This window comes from Hordeum vulgare, chromosome 4H (assembly GCF_904849725.1).
Source record: "Hordeum vulgare subsp. vulgare chromosome 4H, MorexV3_pseudomolecules_assembly, whole genome shotgun sequence".
In the NCBI taxonomy this organism is placed as follows: Eukaryota; Viridiplantae; Streptophyta; class Magnoliopsida; order Poales; family Poaceae; genus Hordeum; species Hordeum vulgare.
Genome location: NC_058521.1, coordinates 581,162,617 through 581,184,808, shown reverse-complemented (window position 1 = coordinate 581,184,808; position 22,192 = coordinate 581,162,617). Strand labels below are relative to the sequence as shown.

The window sequence follows — 22,192 nt, the reverse complement described above, 5'->3', positions numbered from 1 at the left end:
TCGTCAGACGGACGCTTTCCTTCGTCGCCGCGGTATGAACATCGTGTGACGCCGCTTCGGCTCGTCGCCCGAGGCCAAATTCGGCTCTTTAAGTCGGGCGGCGTCCCTCAGCCCGACTCTACGTCGCCATTTGAGGCCAAACCCGGCTATTTAAGCCGACCCGCATCTCTGAGCCTAGCATGTCCACCTCCCGCCTCTCCGTGCGGCCACCCGAGCCTGTCACCTCCTCTCCCACGCTCTCCGGCAACACCATGGCCCCTGTTGCTGTCAATTTCTAACGTCGGAGCACCGACTGCAGGTCCTTGAGTAGGTCCAGACAAGGTGTGAAGTCCGAATCGCCGCGGGGTTACCTCCGGATATAGTTGATCCGGAGAGCGGAAGGTGGTGGAGGATGTTGAGGAGGAGTGGCGGAGCCAGAGCCGGAGCCAAAGGAGGACATGGGGACACGGATCTGTGTACGAAGCAACAGGTCATCCTCAACTCCACCCGTTCGGAGTCGGCTGCGGAGGCCAGATGTCGGCAAGGATAGAAGATGGAGGCGGCGGAAGCACAGATGCTCATCGATCAGGATGAGCTCGAGGAGAAAGACGAGGAGCCCAACCCTTCCCATGCGCCCGGCGCCGGTGTGGTGCACATTTTCGACGAAGAAAATTAGGACAGTATGTAATACGCAGGATATTTTTCTTCATGCTTTGTATGGGTTTAACGGATATAATATGAAAGACTCGGATATGAACAAGCAGATCTGAAGATTGCTCAGTGAGTTGAGAGTCCGAATTTACATAGCATGGTTGTAGATGCTCTTAGGAGCGCAAAATCAGGACACGTACGTACAGATCCTTCCGTCCCATGCATGTAACGTACTCCGTCTTCAAATTTCTCATGCATATATATTGCTAAGTCCGTCTTCACCTGCGTACTGTGTAGTATATGCAGTGACTTGCACCGGATTCAATTTTCTCAATTCTCATGCATATGCGGTCCGGTGTTTACAGCGCGCGCAGCCATATCCCTCTCTGCCGATGGACGCCGTCGTCGCTGGTACGCACGTCGCGTCGGCGGCCGAAGCTAGGCGTGCCCGCGCCACCTTTCCCGAACTCGCAAGGACAGACGCAATCCTCCCATGCCAGGTTCCGCGCCGCCACCCACGCTGGACATCCGCATCATGGAACCGACCGGCGGGACCTGCGTCGCGTCCCTGGCTCGCCACGTCCGCCGCCCGACCCACGCGCAGAGATACTGCACCCGTCGGCTGCGGTCCGTCCAGGCCCGATCCGAGGGCCTCCGTACGTAGCCCCTGCCAAACCCAAACCCAAACCAACGATAACGATGGCTTTCTTCTGGATTTGTGCTTGCCTTGGAGTGGTTGCCAACCTCGACTGGCCGGCCGGTCTTGGGCATGCTTCCAAGCTTCGTCGTCGTCCTCCAACTAGCCACCTCCAACCGATGATTGCACTTGATTTGCAAGGAAGGTTCATGACTTGCCTTTCTGCCCAAGCACATACGGCGGTATATATCTTAAACGGCCGGAGGCAGACAGGCTTTATAAGCGTGCCTGTGCTTGCTTGTCCCGTCACACTCACAGGCAGCCTCGTTCTTTCACTTGGACGGGAAGAACGTACGAACCCATTCCATCGATCACAGTACGTAGCTACTAGCTAGCTATAGCCAGCCCTGATCAAACACCAGCTATAAGCCTTGGCAAAACAGTGCGTCCGTTGGTTTCGTGGCAGGTTTTTGATCGATATATAGCGATCCTCGACCGCTGTATCGATCGGGTCCGCGTAGTCGATCGATCGTTCATATGGGCGCCGCACACTACTTGAGGTGCTTTGGGTTTGGAGGGTGCGTGCACCCTCACCCTGCTCCACTTACTGACCGCCAAGGTACGTGCGTATACACACCGCGTATAACTTGTACTCCTACCACGGAGTAATATATTGCTACTTACATATATGTATGTACGTACAGTACAACGAAAATTCCTTGCATCCTTTGTTGATCTATTAGAACTAGCTAGTGTGTGCTGTCTCTGTTTTTCATATGGTTTGGCCAACCAAATTTGAACTTGGACTAGTGGAAAGAGTACTTGCTAGTTTGGTCACAAGCTGCGCGCGGTGCATTTGATCTGGTCGGTGCACGAATGCATGGCATGCATGCCGGCCTATATCTATATGCATGGGGACAGCAAAGCCAATAGTACACACGTAGGAGTACTAGGGAGCTACATCGGGGCCAGCCGGCCGGGCTGGATGTTGTATGTGCCGGTGCATGCGAAAGCCGCGGTAGCGTACGGCGGCGCGTGCGTGCATGCGTGCCGGAGCACGGCAGACATCTCCACAAAGCAACCGAGCCGCCTTTGGCGTCGCCTCGCTTCGACACATGCATGCCCAATCATCATTACCACCACCACTATCCCCGTTCATTAGCTAGCCTGCCGACTTAACCAGCCGGTTAGCCACACGTATATAGGCCGGCCGTTCACATATCTCCAATCACCACGAAAAAAGAATCCAACTTGCTTCTTCGTTCGCCGGCCGGCACCCACAGACACAGAGACGATGGCCGTCGGTAGCATCATGTTCAAGTGTTTCGGACCGTGGCCGTGCATGCGGCGGCGTCACCCCCAAGGTAGCCGGCCGGCCGCACACTTCTCTCGCGTGGTTGCATGCATGCACATCGGTCGATCGTGTCTAGCTAGCATGGTTTCCATCCATCTCGCATGCTTGCTCGCTAATCGTTTCTTGATTTCTTGGTGATGGCATGCAGGAGCTCGCGATCGTGACCCGAAGAAGACGACGAGCCAGCTGCAGAGCGTGCCGTCGTCCTCGCCGGGGCTGGACTTCCGGGAGGAGTACACGAGCGCGTTCCGCACCGAGTCCTACAACGACTTCTGGGCGCGGGTGCTCGACATCACGCTCGCCCACGGCGCCGCCCTCGTGCCCAGGCCCGCCTCCTCCTCCGGCGCCGCGTCCAAGCGCCTCTCCTCCTACCGCCTCTTCGCCGAGCACCTGCTCGACCCCGGCCAGGCCGCCGCCGACGCGGCGCTCGCGTCCGCGCGCAACCGCCCGGACGTCCACGCCCTCCTCTCCGCCTACTACGACGAGACGGCCGGCGCCTCCTTCCTCTGCAGCCACCTCCTCAAGGACATCGAGCAGATCCGCATCCGCTACCGCCCGCTCAAGGCCGCGCTCCGCGGCAGGCTCGTCCCCGGCGGGAGCCTCGCCGACGTCTCCGCCGCGCTCGGGAAGCCCTTCACCGCGCTGGCGGCCACGCAGGGCAGGCTCGGGGACGCGCGGCGCAGCTCCGCGGATCTTCTCAAGGGCCTCGACTCCGGCAGGAAGGCCGCGCGCCGCAGGATCAGGACGCTCGCCCGGCTCAGGCAGGCGCTCTCGGTGTCCTTCGTGACGGTCGTGGCCGTCGTGGCCGTCGTCGGCGCCTGCGTCGGCGTGCACGTCCTGGCGGCGTTCGCGGCGTTCCCGATGATGTCGCCGGCGTGGATGGGGCTCTTCAGCGGCCGGGGGGCGCGCCGGGCGCTGGTGCAGCTGGAGGCCGCGGCCAAGGGCACGTACATCCTCAACCGGGACATGGACACCATCAGCCGGCTGGTGGAGCGGGTGCGCGACGAGGGGGAGTACATGCTGGCGCTGCTGCAGCTCTGCGTGGCCGAGGAGGCCGCCGCCGGCGCCGGCGCCGGGAAGGGGAGGCTGGTGCGGGAGGTGCTCAGGCAGCTGTGCAAGAACGAGGAGAGCTTCAGGCAGCAGCTGGACGAGCTGGAGGAGCACCTCTTCCTCTGCTTCATGACCATCAACAAGGCCAGGAGCATGGTCATCAAGTTCATGGGCACCGCCGCAGGCCAGTGATCACTCATCACAGATCAGCACGGCACACTTCAGACTGTACATAATAGCATTTCTTCATAAAACAGCAAGAAAAAAACCCGAAAAAAGTGAGATAAAAATTAGGATTTCAATTGGTGTTTTTTGATTTTGGTTCTTGTTGTACATACACGCTGCATATTGCAGAATTTGAAGTAATAAATCTAGTTTAGTGATTTTTTTTCATGCATCTGCGGAACAGCAAATCTTTTTTTTCGGGAAAACTACACAAATATTTATTGTGAAGCAAAAATAACTACCGGTAACCCAGTATAACAAGTTGTAACAGTTTTATTTTAGCTATAGTAGGACAATGCCCATGCATTGCAACGGGTATAATAAATGTTTTATAGATTCAATATCACTTGTATCAAACATATACCTTTATCATCCTCGTATTTCCCTTCCTTCATCCATTATCTTCGCCTTTCCAATCAAGTCTTGACCTATGTTTTCAGTTGTTTTCCTGAAGAAAAGCATTATTGTGTATATATGTACTCCCTCAGATCCACATTATTTGTCGCTGAAATGGCTATATCTGGTTTTGAATTACATTTAGATACACCCATCTAAATGACAAGTAATATGGATCGAAGGAAATATCTTTTTCTAGGGTTTCACACAAAAGATATCAAGATGATGAAGCTTTTGTTAACCATGAGCTATCATCAGAAAATGTTTCATAGGAAGCCAAGGACAATGAAAGCCGAGGATCTGCATGGACCCTTCTTTTTGGACCGTTCCGTATAACGACCGGCAAAAATAGTTCGACAGAGTTATATGGGATCTGCTAAAGATGTTTTTACCTTTTTCATTTCTAAATATAAGTTTTGTAGAGTTTTCACTACAGACTATATACGAATATATATCGATACACTTTAAATTATAGATTCACTCATTTTATTTTATATTTAGTCCGTAGTAGAATCGCTAGAAAGACTTATATTTAGAAACTGAGGAAGTTGTATTTATTACTCCGTATACATAAAACATGAATTTCATACCCAAATTAGTGGTACTTTGCCCCAAAATTCAGAAACCTCTTCTATAGGGTTTGTTTGGGATCGCTCCGTTTTCCTAACACACGTGCAACATCATTTGCTGATCGTTAACTTTGTGCTCGTGCCTGGTCCGTAGCAACGCCTTTCCTTCTTTTATAGGGTTTGTTTGGGATCGCTCCGTTCCATCAAAATCAATTTCGTTTCACCAAATCAACTTTAGAGCAGTTTCATACTGTAGTTGTAACTTTTTGAGAGAGAATGTTTGTCTTTCATCTAGCTTCAACTTCAAAAATGAAAATTTGATGAAAGGGTGTATTTGATTGGATGGGAAGGGGAAAACAAAGGAGTATCCACTTACTGGTGGCGGCGTTGGGTAATTTTCTTCAAACTCGAACTTCTAGAATTTTTGAAGCAAAGAGTTGCATCCTAGATTTTAATTTCTTTGTGGGGCGGTATATCATGGAGCTATCCGTTTGACTTGATTTTTTTATAGAGCGGAGCAGGTTTTTCTGAAGCAGAGCAGTCTCAAACAGGCCGATAATGTGTGCGGCAGGTGACATATTCCTTGACCAGTGTTGTCCGTTGGATGTTAAATGGATGGTAGCTAGAGGTGGGTAAGACGCAGCGTGACTTGTGAGAGGCAAGTCAGGGGATCCGGCTCCGTTTGGCTACTACTCCCATGCCCGACCGAACAAACCCGCTCGAATCGGTGCGGCCATCTCTCCTGCGCGACGACAACCCTAGCCGCCTCCCTCCTTCCAGCCGCCGTTTCTCCCCCCGCCCCCGACCACGTCCTCCGCCTCCGGCCATCCTACGCCAGATAATCGACGCCGCCGCCTCCCCCTTCCATCCCGTATCGCCGCAACCAGCTCGACCTCGCCCCACTGTCTCGCCGCTGCCCAGCTCGCCGCCGACTAGCTCCCGAAGCTCAAAACGAGGCCTTGGGCAGGCGCCCTTTTCGCTCTATCCCAGGGCCGGCCCCGATGGCTTGTGCGGCTTACAGCATCAGGGGCCATCTCAAGCTTGCCACGGGGCACGGCCTGGCCAGTAGTCACCTGTGCGGCGGCCGGAAGCCTTCGCTATCTTGCCCTGTTTCTCGGGCATGGAGCAGCAATGTCTCCACTGATGCAGCCCAGCGCGTCGACCCCCGTTCTCATTTGGCTGTCCGGAGTTCAGAAAGATGGCCCCCAATCCCAAAAGCTTCGCCGGCGGACGGGGCCGTCGTTGCTGGTAGGCAAATTACCTTCTGGATCAGTTGGGTGTGATTTCTTCAACGACTCCAATAGTGTTGGAAGAGCGATGTTTTTTTTTAATGTTATATAACCTCAATTTTTAATGTGCTGTGTGACGAAATGCATTGCCCAAAACATTTCTTTTTTACCTAGTAAATATCGGCAGCCAGTTTGATGCAAAGTGCAGCACCGGCGTTCTAATTTTGGTTCTGCTCTGTTCTTCAGAAGAGAGGATAACTGTACTCGTCATTGGCGGTGGAGGAAGGGAGCATGCACTCTGTTATGCTTTGACCCGTTCGCCTTCTTGCGAGACAGTTTTATGCGCCCCTGGCAATGCTGGTATTGCTCAATCCAGGGATGCGTTCTGTATACCGGACTTGGACATTTCCAGCAGTGATTCTGTTATATCGTTCTGCCGCAAGAGGGGAGTGGGAATGGTGGTAGTGGGTCCTGAAGGCCCTCTCGTTGCGGGCCTTGCGAATGACCTTGTCAAAGCTGGGATACCGACATTTGGTCCGTCGTCCGAGGCTGCAGCATTAGAAGGATCAAAGGACTTTATGAAGAGGTTGTGTGATAAGTACAATATCCCCACTGCTCAGGTACTTCAGTTTACATTTGTGTTACGCACTATACCTTCCAGGGGCCACGAGGGGTTTGTTTTCACGAGATGCCTGCATATGAGAAATGTTATATCGTTTTAGGCATAAATATTTCCTTGTCCTGAGGCAATGCTGTTAACCATGTTAATTTTGTGCTGATTTGCTACTACTAAGCATACAGAAGCTATGCAATGAACTGTCACTTTCTGATGGACAATCATTGTGTGGCTGCATTATTTCCAACCATCGTTTTGATATCCCTCTAAAGACATATTGCTTTTTGAAATGAAGTCATCTTATTACTGCAGAAAAGGACTGAAATCACTTTCAACAGAAAACAGCGAAATTGATACTCCTGTTTGTTGACACTTATTGTAGATTCAGATGTTAAGGCATACAATTTGAAGCTAATACGAGTACACTTCTCTCTATCATGTAGTATCACACATTCTCAGATGCTGCAAAAGCTAAAGAGTACATCAAGGATCAAGGGGCCCCTATTGTTGTTAAAGCTGATGGATTGGCAGCTGGAAAGGGTGTCGTTGTTGCTATGACTTTGGATGAGGCCTTCGAAGCAATAAACTCTATGATGGTTGACGAGTCATTTGGTTCTGCTGGTTCGCGGGTCGTCATTGAGGAGTATCTGGAGGGCGAAGAAGCCTCTTTCTTTGCATTAGTAGATGGTGAAAATGCTTTGCCACTTGAATCAGCACAGGATCACAAGAGAGTTGGTGATGGTGATACTGGTCCAAACACGGGTGGTATGGGTGCATACTCCCCTGCGCCAATAGTCACCGAAGAGCTTAAGAGCGTGATAATGGAAACTATAATTATTCCAACTGTTAAAGGTATGGCTGCTGAAGGATGCAAGTTTGTTGGTGTATTATATGCCGGGCTTATGATAGAGAAGAAGTCTGGGCTGCCTAAGCTTATTGAATATAATGTGCGATTCGGGGATCCTGAATGCCAGGTTAGTGATTATCTGTCAGCTGCCTCTTAAGATTTTATATTTTCCCTATTCAAGCATTACAAGTTCGTTTCTTGATGAGGTTGGACAATATCACAACTTCACAATAGAACGCAATGTTTTTGAACTCCTTCCCAATGGTGTTTGTCCTCATACTTTTGTGATGCTCTGATGAAATTCTCTTCATACTTTCTTTAGTGATTCCTTAATAAAGTTCTCCTCATACTTCAGAGCTTGTAGGTCGAGTCTTTTTCTGCTAACATATTGTAATAGTCCATGACATTAGTAATAGGCGTTCAGAGGTACATCTTGTAGAATTTGCTCATGTTCAAAACAATGTACTTCTGTAACAGAGTAAGTGCCTTACAAATGCCATCTGAACTTTTGTGTCTTGTTCTCATGTACATTTACTTGCGATACATAAGCAACACAACCTACTTTTGTTCACTGCTTAGGCTTTCTTCTTTTAGCACGCCATTTATTTCTTCAATCATCTGTGCCACCTATTCATGCTGTTCTATTTTTCCACGTAATTCCAGAAGCACAGTCAATTTTGTTGACATTTGTGGGTTCTTCAATTTTTAGCTGTCTGCTCAAAGGCTTATATGAACTTTTGAATCAATGATGCAACTTTATACTAACAGTTCAGTCCAATATGGCCTTGTTTAGTTTGCTAGGCATTTTATAAAATATTTGATATAAAATATTTGATAGCCGATGTGATTGTAGGTTATCATGCTTTTGAAGTACACAACATAGTATCCTACCACATTTCTCGTATGTTCCTTATTAATTTTCCTAGCTGACCTGTCACATTTTGTTTTCCATCAGATTCTGACTCTGCATTGCTGTATTAATTCCTTTCCTTTGACACAGGTTCTGATGATGAGATTGGAGTCTGATCTTGCACAGGTCCTGCTATCCGCATGCAGAGGGGAACTGGGCAAGGTTTCGCTGACCTGGTCACCTGAAATCGCGATGGTGGTTGTGATGGCGAGCGAAGGATACCCTGGCTCTTATAAGAAGGGAACCGTAATAAAAAACATTGACAAGGCCGAGCAGGTTTCTCCAGCTGTCAAGATATTCCATGCTGGAACAGCTTTGGATGGAGATGGCAATCTTGTAGCTGTTGGAGGCCGGGTTCTTGGCGTCACTGCAAAGGGTAAGGACATCGAAGAAGCGAGGTCAAGAGCGTACGATGCGGTAGATGTCGTCGACTGGCCAGAAGGATTCTTCAGGCGAGATATCGGCTGGAGGGCACTGAAACAGGAGCAGACGGCTAACTACTGATTAGTCCGGTTTTCCTGAATCTGGGGTGAGCTTCCAGCGTCAAGTGAAATGAAGACAGTAGAATCTTCATTGTTGTGGTTGCGGAATTGACAGGAGCATTGCTCCTCCTGTCGAACATGAGCATCCCTTGACCATGGTTTGGCTCCGAACCATTTGTAGCAGTCTTGTGTTTTCCTCAAGGCGGGCAACGTGTCAAGTTCAATTGTCTCTTGAGGTGCAATAATCTCACCGACTAACTATTTTCTAGTGAACATAACCATGTAGGCTCTTCATAAGCATTTGCTTATAGGACAATCCTTCATAAGTAGTACTACTCCCTCCATCACAGTTTGTAGGGCGCCTCTTTAAAACCAGAGCGACGCGAGAGACGCCCTACAAACTGTGATGGAGGGAGTACTAGAAATTATGTGGTGAGCTCATGACACATCAGAGGAGGGACAATGCCCGGAATTCAGTAGTCTATTTGGGAACAGCCATAGCCTCCTCCTCATTTGCTATTCGGGTATCGTGGTTCATTGCCGTCACTATTTTTATTCCAAAAGGAGAAACTATATATCGACTTGGGCATACTAAATATGTGAAGTGCTGTGCGAGGAGCACCTCCTCCTTTCTCTTGCTCCATGACCATCAACAGGGCCAGGAGCATGGCAGTCTAAGCCCATGGCCATCGCTGCAAGAATTTGTTGTCGTAGAACACATACTTTAGGCCCTGTTTGGAACCACCCAGATTATATAATCTGGTTTTTATAATCTATTGTAATTCCCAACATGACAATTTATATTGTAGATTTTATAAACTAGATGACCAGATTATTATAATCTCATAATCTGCTCTACCCCAGCTAAAATGAGATTATGAATTACAGATGACGTGTTACCCTTGTAAATTTCAAGAGAATTATGCAGTGCCACCGTCACTTTCCTATTTTATCTTGTAAACAAAGGACAATCATGTCATTGTACAATTTAAAAGCTGGTTTACAGTTTATATAACCTGGCCTCCAAACATGGCCACCTGGATTATTTTTGTAAACCAGATTATATAATCTATGTCCATAATCTAGATTATCATAATCTATTATGGTTCCAAACAGGGCCTTAGTCCACGTACGTAATACAAGAACATTCTTCTCAAAATAGTAGTATTATTTTTTCAGCTGGCCATTTTGTTTTTTGTTGCATAGTTCATGTATAAAGCATTTGAAGACGTCGTCCATCATCAGCTAGCGGCAACGTCTGGGAATAAATCTTGCATCTATCATCATGTATTGATAATGTTTGTTTAGACGATTTGCTTCATTCAAACATTCTCCCAAAAATAGTTGCATTTCCGCATATGGTAAACAGTTGCATGCATTTTTCTCTATAACCACATATACATTCTCGGACAGGCGGACAGCCCTGCTGTTTCCGGTGTTTCATGTGCCCTTCACCGTACAACCTGTCCATCTTTCCACTACAGAAATGCATGATGCATGCAAGTGCAAGCGTGGACCTACATGGAGTCTTTCGAATTTCTCAGCTGATGGTGGTGATTGGCGAATGGGCTGTCAGATGATCGCCACGGGTTCTGTTCTTGTTGGGGGTATAAAAAGAGATCTACATCATCGATTCATGGAGCAGCTACATTATTATTTGTTTTCCCAACCACGGTATACCGCTAGTACTCCCTCCGTTTCTAAATATAAGTGTTTTAAGCGATTTCATTAAAAGTTTACATACAGAACAAAACGATTGAATCTATACTCTAAAGTATGTCTATATACATCCGTATGTAGTCCACTAGTGAAATCTCTACAAAGACGGGTGGATCTCGAAAGATAGAAAAGATCTCCCTCCAAGCCGTACATACGACTTTCATCGAATACGGCTTTCCACAGAATTCTATAGGGATCTATGAGATTGAGTATGGAATTCTGTTTACTCACTTTAAATTGAGTATCCGTTTCCCTCCTTTTCCCGCTAGGATCGGAAATCCTGTATTTTCCATATCCATACGATCGAGTCCTTAGGTTTTCGAAATAGTGTAATGGAAAAAGAAGTGCTTCGAATCATTGCTATTTGACTCGGACCTGTTCTGAAAAAGTCGAGGTATTTCGAATTGTTTGTTGACACGGACAAAGTAAGGGAAAACCTCTGTATATTTAGGAACGGAGTAGCTAGGATTGCCGTGGAAAGACGGAGCTAACACGTCGCGGATCAACTCGTCGAAGTTGCGGCGAGAAGAGCCGCCGGGTTCGGTCGCCTTGACCGCTTTCTCCCTCCACTCCCGCGCCTTCTTCTTCATCACCTTCCCGCTCTCCCCTTCCATGACCTCCGTGATATGGTCCGCGATGGCGTCGCGCCGGACGTTGCCGTCGATCTCCACGCCGACGCCCCATTCGGTGCACTGGTATCGGCAGTTGGTCTGCTGGTCCGCGAAGAAGGGCCAGCTGATGACGGGCACGCCGCCGCACATGCTCTCCAGCGTCGAGTTCCAGCCGCTGTGCGTCAGGAACGCGCCCACGGCCGGGTGGCGCAGCACCTCCTGCTGCGGGCACCAGGAGGCCACGAGCCCGCGCCCCGCCGTCCCGGCCGAGAACTCCGGGGGGAGCACCGCGGTGTCGCCCTTGACGAGGTCCGGGCGGATGATCCAGAGGAAGTGCCTGCCGCTCTTGGCCAGCCCCCACGCGAACTCCACCAGCTGCTCGTTGGTCATGACGGTGATGCTGCCGAAGTTGACGTACACGACGGAGCCGGCGTCCTTGCCGTCGAGCCACGGCAGGCACCCCTCCTGCGGCTTCCACAGGCTCATGCTGATGGTGGAACTCGGTCCCTTAAGCGGCGCCAGCAACGGGAGCGGGCCGACGGTGTAGACCTTGGGCAGGCCGAGTGCCTCCATGGCCGCCACCGCCTCCCCCTCGAGGTCGTCGAAGGTGTTGACGATCACGGCCGCCGCGCCGGCCGCGCGCTCCGTTACCCCGAGCGCGAAATGCAGCATGTAGTCGTCCGGGGCCGGGCTGCGGATGAAGCTCGGGAAGTCCCTGAACCGCATGCCCCTCAGGCCTGGCACGTCCCCTACCGGCGTGTCAAGGTGCTCGTCCGTCAGCTGTTGGGCGTCTTTGATCGGCGCGAGGCCGCGGGCGAAGAGCAGCCGGTAGTGGCGGTAACCGAGGAAGCCGATGGCGCTGGCCGTCCACAGCTGGACGTAGGGGAGGCCGAGCTCCCTGGCCGCCTCCATGGAGAAGTCCATGACGACGTCGGAGACGACGCAGGTCACGCGCGGGCCGCCTGCGTCGAGGTCCGCGAGGAGGCGGCGGAAGGGCCCCAGGCAGGTCTCCGTGGTGGACCTGCACAGCGCCGCGATGTCCTGCGTGACGTCGTCGCCGGACGGCGGCAGGCCGTCCGGGATGGTGGCGAAGCGGAAGCCCGGGACGCCGGCCACCGCGGCGGGGCCGCGGGAGCGGACGAGGCGGGCGTGGTTGTAGTCGGTGTTGACGAAGGTGACGTGGAAGCCGCGGGCGTGGAGCATCTTGGCGACGTCGAGCATGGGGATGATGTGCCCCTGCGCGGCCGCCGGCAGGCACACGGCGTGCGCTTTCTCGCCCGGCGCCGGTGCTGAGGAAGCCATCCCCCCGTGCTTTTGGAGACGAGACGGCACGGCAATGGCTTTTGTCGAGGCGACACGACACTGCTTGTTGCTGCAGAGGATATGAATTGGCTTGGCACGGAGCTACCTCAGCATTTTGTTTTATTTATATGGGCAGTGAGATAGCAGTCACAATATGGGCAGTGAGATGGCAGCCACAATCACGTCTTTGAATTGGGATCCTGGTATGTGGTACTAGGACGCAAGTGATTACGTCAGTACATTCGGCTTGACTCCATATATTGCCTTGTTTATTATTATATTATCGTGCCGTATCCTATCTGATCATTGGATATAAAATTTCAGTAATGAATGCGAGTATAAGATGGTATCATGCATATAATATTAATGTATGATACTACAGTCGTATTGTATTATATATGAGTATTATATAATAATTTATTTATTGTCATGTAAAACATATAGTAACACATTATTTAATATGATACAGTATTATGATATGATATTCAGTTGTTTTTTTATTTAATTCTATATCATTTTATTAAAATTGTCTAGTAGGCATGCATGATATTACTTATGATACCCTCAATACGAGCAGTCTAAAATGATGAAAAACTTTGAGCAGCATAAGAGCATCTCCAACAACCACATAACCACCCCGCGCTAAAAATAGTTTGACGCGTCGAAATAGCGATCTCTAGTCCATGGAGTAATGGATATGGTTTTTGGAACCCTTCTCGAGTCATCAACATTCAGATCATCCTTAAGAATGAGGGGCTTTCCTTTTTTCAAGCCACACAAAACAGAGAGCTCTTACTCTCTGACAGTCCAACCTCACTAAATTATGTTGTGCCTGCATCAAACAATGAATTCTCCGACCTCATGTGACAACCCGAGACCGATGCTCGAGAAGATTCCCTCTTATTCTGTTCTCGTCGTGTGATTCGTTTGGTAGTTGCATTCATCATCGCATCATGCGCATCATCTGCATTGCATCGGCACTCCGTTGCCGCCAGTTTTCTAAACCTACATCCGTTATTAGTTGCCGGTTCTCTCCGTGTTCGTCGCTGACCGTGTTGAGACCAACCACACACGCACGCGCGAGCGACATCGTTTAAATCTTGTTTTTAAAAGTTTGTTTAAAATATTCTCGGATTGAGTCGAAACTTGGCGTGCGGTCTTATTTTAATATAGGTAGGGCGTCTACCAATTTTTATCGCAATCGGAGTTCGTCTCGTACCCGAAGGGTCGACCGTAGCGGCACCGTCTTCGGTTATCGTTGGACGTTTTTCGATTTTAAAATATATCGTTGCCGGGTCGCACCATTTCCCTCTCATCTGAGCCTAAGCCACTCTACACGGCCTAACCTAACCCTAGGGCATTTTCGGAGCATTCGAAAATGCCCCATTTGGCAAACCCTAGCTACCCCGACGATAAAAGGAAGGCCCCCCTTCCATTTTTGTCTCTCCCTCCCTGCCTCAAAATTCGTGCCGCCCCACCAAACCCTAGCCGCCACCTGGTCGCCCGATACGTCTCCAACGTATCTATAAATTTTGATGGTTTCATGCTATTATCTTATCAAACTTTGAATGATTTGTATGCCTTTTATATCTTTTTTGGGACTAACTTATTAACTCAGTGCCAAGTGCGAGTGACTGTTTTTCCGTGTTTTTGACCCTTTTCAGAGAAGGATTTTAAATGGAGTCCAAACGGAACGAAACTTTCAAAAAGTTTTTTTCCGAAACAGAAGACGATCGGGGAACTTGAGAACCAAGGCAGGGGGCCACCAGGGACCCCACAAGCCCCCTAGCCGCGGCCGGGGGGGGGGGGGGCTCCCAGGCTTGTGGGCTCCCTGGGCCTCCTCTGCCCTAGGTCTTTTGCCTATAAATTCCCTAAAATCCCAGAAAAAGTCAGGAGATCATCGAAAGTACTTTTCCGCCGCCGCAAGCTTCTATCTCCGCAAGATCCCATCTCGGGCACGTTCTGATGCCCTGCCGGAGGGGGATTCGGATACGGAGGGCTTCTTCATCAACACCATGACCTCTCCGATGATGCGTGAGTAGTTCACCATAGACCTACGGGTCCATAGCTAGTAGCTAGATGACTTCTTCTCTCTCTTGGATCTTCAATACAAAGTTCTCCATGATCTTCAAGGAGATCTATCCGATGTAATCTTCTTTTGCGGTGTGTTTGTCGAGATCCTTTGAATTGTGGATTTATGATCAGATTATCTATGAATCTTATTTGAGTTTCTTCTGATCTCTCTTATGCATGATTTCATATCCTTGTAATTCTCTTCGAGTTGTGAGTTTTGTTTGGCCAACTAGATCTATGATCCTTGCAATGGGAGAAGTGCTTGGTTTTGGGTTCATACCGTGCGGTGACCTCACCCAGTGACAGAAGGGGTAGCGAGGCACGCATTGTGTTGTTGCCATCAAGGGTAAAAAGATGGGGTTTTCATCATTGGTTTGAGTTTATCCCTCTACATCATGTCATCTTGCTTAAGGCGTTACTCTGTTCGTCATGAACTCAATATACTAGATGCATGCTGGATAGCGGTCGGTGTGTGGAGTAATAGTAGTAGATGCAGAAAGTATCGGTCTACTTGTCTCGGACGTGATGCCTATATGTGTGATCATTGCCTTAGATATCGTCATATGACTTTGTGCGGTTCTATTAATTGCTCGAAAGCAATTTGTTCACCCATTGTAGTATTCGCTATTTTGAGAGAAGCCTCTAGTGAACACTATGGCCCTCGGGTCTACTCCACACCATATTTTCAGCCTTACACTTTTTCTACGTTGCACTTTCCGCCTTCAGATCACACTTTGCAATCAATCTTGAAGGGGTTGACAACCCCTTTATAGTGTTGGATGCAAGCTCTTTGTGTTTGTGCACGTACTCTGGACTTGACGAGATTCTCCTACTGGATTGATACCTTGGTTCTCAAACTGAGGGAAATACTTACTGCTCCTGTGTTGCATCACCCTTTCCTCTTCAAGGGAAAACAAACGCAAGCTCAAGAGACGACAGAAGGTTTCTGTCGATGTAGCAGAAGGATTTCTGGCGCCGTTGCCGGGGAGGATCAAGTCAAGAACTCATCCAAGTAAGTGTCGCAAACTCATCTCTTGCATTTACTTTTTTTGCCTCTCGTTTTCCTCTTCCCCACTCCTGAAAAACAAAAAATTACAAAAATATTTGCCCTTTTCTTCGTTTGCCTTTTTCGTTCGCCCTTTCTTTCTCTTGCTTTCTGTTTGCTTGTGTTGCCATGTGCCTTCAATATGCTTGCATCTTCGCTTGCTGAAAATCTAGTGATATGGATCCTCACCCACTTGCTAATCTTTTTAAGAGATCCAATTATGTTGATCCAATTGCTAGTGAGTTGATTGCACTTGACTATCTTTATGGAGTTTTGCTTGAGATGCGTGAATCTGAAAAGCGTGATGAAGAAATTTATGAAGTGATTCACTAGGGCTCCTTGAATGAAAAGCATGATTGCAATGGTTTCACTATAAATCCTATTAGTGTCAATCATGCTAAAAATATGCAAAACCCTAAGCTTGGGGACGCTAGTTTTGCTATGTCCACTACTTGTTGGAATGATCATGATTGGGGTAATGATTTTTCTTATGATCTTGAAAATTTGTTTAAGCCTCATGATGAATATGATATTTGCAATAACATTGAAAGTGGGTTTGGAAAAGTCATGACTTTAGTTGATGATAATCTCACTATTTTTGAAGAGCGTCAACTTTGCATGCATGCAGATCATGAAAAGAATATCCTTTGTGATAGCTATATTGTTGAATTTGATTATGATCCCACATGTAATTGCTATGAGAGAGGAAAATATTGTGGTAGAAATTTTCATGTTACCAAATTACCTCTCGTTATGTTGAGATTGCTATTGTCTCTTTCTTCTTCCTTGCATTTGGTTGTCTTGCCAATTTTTTCTCCTATAAAATGCCTATCCATAGGAAGTATGTTAGACTTAGATGTGATTTTCACATGCTTTATGATGCTCTAGTTGTACTTCAATTCTTGTCTTTTATGTGAGCATCATTGAATTATCAATGCCTAGCTAAGGGCGTTAAACAATAGCGCTTGTTGGGAGGCAACCCAACGAATTTATCTTTGCTTTTTTTGCTTTCTGTTTTGTTGCGTCCACACCATCATAATTACGTTATGATTGTGCTTTTTGTGTTTGAGCCAAGCAAAACCTTTATGACTAGTTTTGGTGATGGCTGTTTGATCCTGCTGGAAAAAGACAGAAACTTTTTTCTCACGAGATTATTTTTCATTTTTATTCAGAAAGAGATTTTGAGTTGATTATTTTTTATTCTGGTTGATATTCCTTTTGCCCAGGCAGTCGTAATTGTTCAGAATTTTGAGGTACCATAAGTATACGAAGCATACAGATTGCTACAGAATAGTCTGTTTTTGACAGATTCTGTTTTTGTTGAGTTGGTTGCTTGTTTTGATGAAACTATGGATATTATCGGGGGGGGGGGGGAATAGCCATGGAAAAGTGAGAATACAGTAATCTAACACCAATATAAATAGAAATAAAGATTGCTACAGTACCTAAAGAGGTGGTAGTTTGTTTTCTTGTGCTAATGTTATCACGAGTTTCTGTTTAAGTTTTGTGTTGTGAAGTTTTCTAGTTTTGGGTGATGTTCTCATGGACAAAGAGATAAAGAGTGGAAAGAGCTCAAGATTGGGGATGCCCAAGGCATCCCAAGACAAATTCAAGGACACCAAAAATCCTAAGCTTGGGGATGCCCCGGGAAGGCATCCCCTCTTTCGTCTTCAATCCATCGGTAACATTACTTGGAGCTATATTTTTATTCACTACATGATATGTGTTTTGCTTGGAGCGTCTTGTATCGTAGGAGTGTTATATCTTTGTTGTGTCACAATCATCCTTGCTGCACACCTTTTGAGAGAGACATGCACTCATCATGATTTTGCTAGAATGCTCATCGTGCTTCACTTATATATTTTGAGCTAGATAATTTTGCTCTATGTGCTTCACTTAGATCTTTTAGAGCACGGCGGTGCGTGACTTGGTAGTGGGCTTGTGCTATGAAAGTAGTCCCAAAGGTGATAGGTACCCAAAGAGGATACAAAAACCTCCATCTTCATGTGCATTGAGTAGAAAGAGAAGTTTTGATTCCTCTCAATTAGTTTTGAGACGTGGATTTGGTAATATTAAGAGTTATGTTAGTAGGGTGTTGTGAACCTAGAAATACTTGTGTTGAAGTTAGTGATTCCCGTAGCATGCACGTATGGTGAACCGCTATGTTAGGAAGTCGGAGCATAATTGATCTATTGATTGTCATCCTTTGTGTTGAGGTCGGGATCGCGTGATGGTTAACACCTACCAACCCTTCCCCTAGGAGTATGCGTTTAGCACTTTATTTTGATTACTAATAAAAACTTTCGCAACAAGTATGTGGGTTCTTCATGACTAATGTGAGTCCATGATATAGATGCACTTTCACCTTCCACCATTGCTAGCCTCTTGAGTACCGCGCAACTTTCGCCGGTACACAAACACACCATACCTACCTACTATGGCATTTTCATAGCCATTCCGAGATATATTGCCATGCAACTCCCACCGTTCCGTCTGATGACTTGTGCCATCACTCTCATATTTCCATTGCATGATCGTAAGGTAGCTAGCGAGATGTTTCAACGTCATACGCCAAGCTAGATCGTTGCATCCCGGTACACTGTCGGAGGCATTTCTTATAGAGTCATCATCGTTCTGAGCTTTGAGCTGTGAGTAAATAAAAGTGTGATGATCATCATTATTAGAGCATTGTCCCATGTGAGGAAAAAAAGGCCAAAGAGCCCAAATAAAAAAAAAGATAAAAAAGAGGCCCAAGAGCCCAAATAAAAAAAAGAGAAAAAGAGAGAAGGGACAATGGTACTATCTTTTTCCACACTTGTGCTTCATAATAGCACCATGTTCTTCATGATTGAGAGCCTCTCGTTTCGTCACCACCATATGCTAGTGGAAATCTTTATTATATAACTTGGTTTGTATATTCCAATGATGGGCTTCCTCAAATTGCCCTAGGTCTTCGTGAGCAAGCAAGTTGGATGCATACCCACTAGTTCTTCTTTTGAGCTTTCACATACTTATAGCTCTAGTGCATCCTTGTATGGCAATCCCTACTCATTCACATTGATATCTATTAATGGGCATCTCCATAGCCCTTTGATACGCCGAGTCAATGTGACCACCTCCTCCTTTTTTGTCTCACAACCACCACCACACTCTATTCCACCTACAGTGCTATATCCATGGCTCACGCTCATGTATTGCGTGATAGTTATAAAAAGTTTGAGAAAGTAAGAGTGCGAAAACAATTACTTGGCCAATACCGGGGTTGTGCATGATTTAAATTAGTCGTGTGAGGATGATGGAGCATAGCCAGACTATATGATTTTGTAGGGATAACTTTCCTTGGCCTTGTTATTTTGAAAGTTCATGATTACCTTGCTAGTTTGCTTGAAGTATTATTGTTTTCATGTCAATAGAAAACTATTGTTTTGAATCTTACGGATCTGAACATTCATGTCACATGAAAGAAGTTACAAAGGACATCTATGCTAGGTAGCATTCCACATCAAAAATTCAGTCTTTATCACTTCCCTACTCGAGGACGAGCAGGAGTTAAGCTTGGGGATGCTTGATACGTCTCCAACGTATCTATAATTTTTGATGGCTTCATGCTATTATCTTGTCAAACTTTGGATGTTTTCTATGCCTTTTATATCTTTTTTGGGACTAACTTATTAACTCAGTGCCAAGTGCCAGTTCCTGTTTTTTCCGTGTTTTTGACCCTTTTCAGAGAAGGATTTTAAACGGAGTCCAAACGGAATGAAACTTCCAAAAAGATTTTTTTCGAAACAGAAGACGATCGGGGAACTTGAGAACCAAGGCAGGGGGCCACCAGGGACCCTACAAGCCCCCTAGCCGCGGTCGGGGGGGGGGGGGGGCGCCTCCCAGGCTTGTGGTCTCCCTGGGCCTCCTCTGCCCTAGGTCTTTCGCCTATAAATTCCCTGAAATCCCAGAAAAAATCAGGAGATCATCGAAAGTACTTTTCCGCCGCCGCAAGCTTCTGTCTCCGCAAGATCCCATCTGGGGCACGTTCAGGTGCCCTGCCGGAGGGGGGATTCGGATACGGAGGGCTTTTTCATCAACACCATGACCTCTCCGATGATGCGTGAGTAGTTCACCATAGACCTACGGGTCCATAGCTAGTAGCTAGATGGCTTCTTCTCTCTCTTGGATCTTCAATACAAAGTTCTCCATGATCTTCATGGAGATCTATCCGATGTAATCTTATTTTGCGGTGTGTTTGTCGAGATCCGATGAATTGTGGATTTATGATCAAATTATCTATGAATCTTATTTGAGTTTCTTCTGATCTCTCTTATGCATGATTTCATATCCTTGTAATTCTCTTCGAGTTGTGGGTTTTGTTTGGCCAACTAGATCTATGATTCTTGCAATGGGAGAAGTGCTTGGTTTTGGGTTCATACCGTGCGGTGACCTCATCCAGTGACAGAAGGGGTAGCGAGGCACGCATCGTGTTGTTGCCATCAAAGGTAAAAAGATGGGGTTTTCATCATTGGTTTGAGTTTATCCCTCTACATCATGTCATCTTGCTTAAGGCGTTACTCTGTTCGTCATGAACTCAATACACTAGATGCATGCTGGATAGGGGTCGATGTGTGGAGTAATAGTAGTAGATGCAGAAAGTATCGGTCTACTTGTCTCGGACGTGATACCTATATGTATGATCATTGCCTTAGATATCATCATGACTTTGCGCGGTTCTATCAATTACTCGACAATAATTTGTTCACCCACCGTAATATTTGCTATTTTGAGAGAAGCCTCTAGTGAACACTATGGCCCCCCGGTCTACTCCACACCATATTTTCAGCCTTACACCTTTTCTTTGTTGCACTTTTCACCTTCAGATCTCACTTTGCAATCAATCTTGAAGGGATTGACAACCCCTTTATAGCGTTGGGTGCAAGCTCTTTGTGTTTGTGCACGTACTCTGGACTTGACGAGATTCTCCTACTGGATTGATACCTTGGTTCTCAAACTGAGGGAAATACTTATTGTTCCTGTGCTGCATCACCCTTTCCTCTTCAAGGGAAAACCAACGCAAGCTCAAGAGACGAGGGAAGGTTTCTGTCGATGTAGCATCGCCCTCTGTTGGAACCCCCAATCCTTTGATTAGAAGTCAAATGCCCTCAAGGACTGGACGGACGGTTGGACGGAGTTACAGGCTCTGGAAGACCGGCCTGATCTCACTTACTAGACTATTTATTTTGATGGGTCTAGGCAGCTGGAAGGCTCGGGGGCTGGTGTGGTGTTGGTATCCCCTCAAGGAGATAAGTTCTGTTACGTTCTCCGACTCATGTTTCCATGCACCAAAAATACAGCGGAATACGAAGCTTTGCTTCACGGCTTGCGACTCGCCAAGGAGATGAATCTAACACGGGTCAGATGTTTTGGCGACTCTGATTTGGTGGCACAACAAGTTTCGGGTACCTGGGATTCTCGGGACCCTATGATGGCGGCCTACAGACGGGCTGTGTCTGATGTGGCGGGTCATTTTCATGGCTATCAGGTGGACCATATTGATCGGCGCCTCAACGAGGCAGCTGACGCCCTTTCACGACTTGGCTCCCAGAGAAAGCCGGTTCCTCCTAATGTTTTTCTGGATATCTTACATAAACCATCCGTGATTTTACCATCAGAGGAGGAATTGGTGATACCAGATCCCGAGTCTCAGCTCGTGGCGGCTCTCCATGTCACTCCGGATTGGGTTCTCCCTTATCTGGCTTATCTCACTCGGGGCGAGTTACCGGCCGACGAAGTTTTGGCTCGCCAAATCGTTCGGCGCAGCAAATCCATGGTCATCATCAATGGCGAGTTATATAAACGGAGCGCCTCTGGAGTTTTTCAGCGCTGTGTTTCCTCCGAAGAAGGATGCATAATCTTAAATGACATTCATTCCGGAGACTGTGGGCATCACGCCGGGTCACGTTCTTTGGTATCAAAGGCTTTCTGTCATGGTTTCTTTTGGCTGACGGCTCATGCAGATGCAGAAGATATAGTTCGTCGGTGCGAAGGGTGCCAGCGTTATGGGAGGCAGGCTCATGTGCCGGCTCAAGAATTAAGAATGATTCCCATTACTTGGCCTTTTGCAGTCTGGGGGCTGGACATGGTTGGCCCCTTTAAAATGTCCTCTAACAAGAAAACCCACCTGTTGGTGGCGGTTGATAAGTTCACCAAGTGGGTTGAGGCGGAACCTGTTGGAGCTTGCGATGCGGAAACAACGGTCAAATTTTTGAAAAAGCTGATTTTCCGGTTTGGATATCCGCATAGTATCATTACTGATAATGGTACTAACTTGTCCCAAGGCGCGATGCAGGAGTTTTGTCGTCGAGAACATATCCGACTTGATCTTTCTGCAGTCGCTCACCCACAATCTAATGGGCAGGCAGAGCGGGCGAATCAGGAGGTTCTGCGAGGGATTAAGCCCCGACTCATGGTTCCCCTGGAAAAAACCCCAGGGTGTTGGGTTGAAGAATTAC

General features: G+C 47.5%; 3 protein-coding genes across 4 annotated transcripts; 2 read left to right on the top strand and 1 right to left on the bottom strand.

Annotated features, from left to right (window-relative positions):
• The first annotated feature begins 1,563 nt into the window (after positions 1 to 1,563).
• Positions 1,564 to 4,064, top strand: LOC123447231 (UPF0496 protein 3-like). 2 transcript variants are annotated; one of them, XM_045123815.1, is made up of 2 exons: positions 1,564 to 1,886; positions 2,770 to 4,064. In XM_045123815.1, exons 1-2 carry the CDS (start codon positions 1,805 to 1,807, stop codon positions 3,861 to 3,863), a joined length of 1,176 nt encoding a protein of 391 aa, XP_044979750.1. In that variant the 5' UTR covers positions 1,564 to 1,804; the 3' UTR covers positions 3,864 to 4,064. The 2 variants fall into 2 exon arrangements, with proteins under 2 accessions (XP_044979750.1, XP_044979751.1); XM_045123816.1 differs by lacking the exon at positions 1,564 to 1,886 and adding an exon at positions 1,947 to 2,631.
• A 1,508-nt stretch (positions 4,065 to 5,572) lies between these two features.
• LOC123449715 (phosphoribosylamine--glycine ligase) lies at positions 5,573 to 9,253 on the top strand. The gene is made up of 4 exons (XM_045127029.1): positions 5,573 to 6,109; positions 6,337 to 6,710; positions 7,150 to 7,680; positions 8,554 to 9,253. Exons 1-4 carry the CDS (start codon positions 5,863 to 5,865, stop codon positions 8,965 to 8,967), a joined length of 1,566 nt encoding a protein of 521 aa, XP_044982964.1. The 5' UTR covers positions 5,573 to 5,862; the 3' UTR covers positions 8,968 to 9,253.
• A 1,520-nt stretch (positions 9,254 to 10,773) lies between these two features.
• On the bottom strand, positions 10,774 to 12,640 carry LOC123447230 (7-deoxyloganetin glucosyltransferase-like). The gene has a single exon (XM_045123814.1). The coding sequence runs from the start codon at positions 12,575 to 12,577 to the stop codon at positions 10,976 to 10,978; it is 1,602 nt and encodes a 533-aa protein (XP_044979749.1). The 5' UTR covers positions 12,578 to 12,640; the 3' UTR covers positions 10,774 to 10,975.
• Positions 12,641 to 22,192: the final 9,552 nt, after the last annotated feature.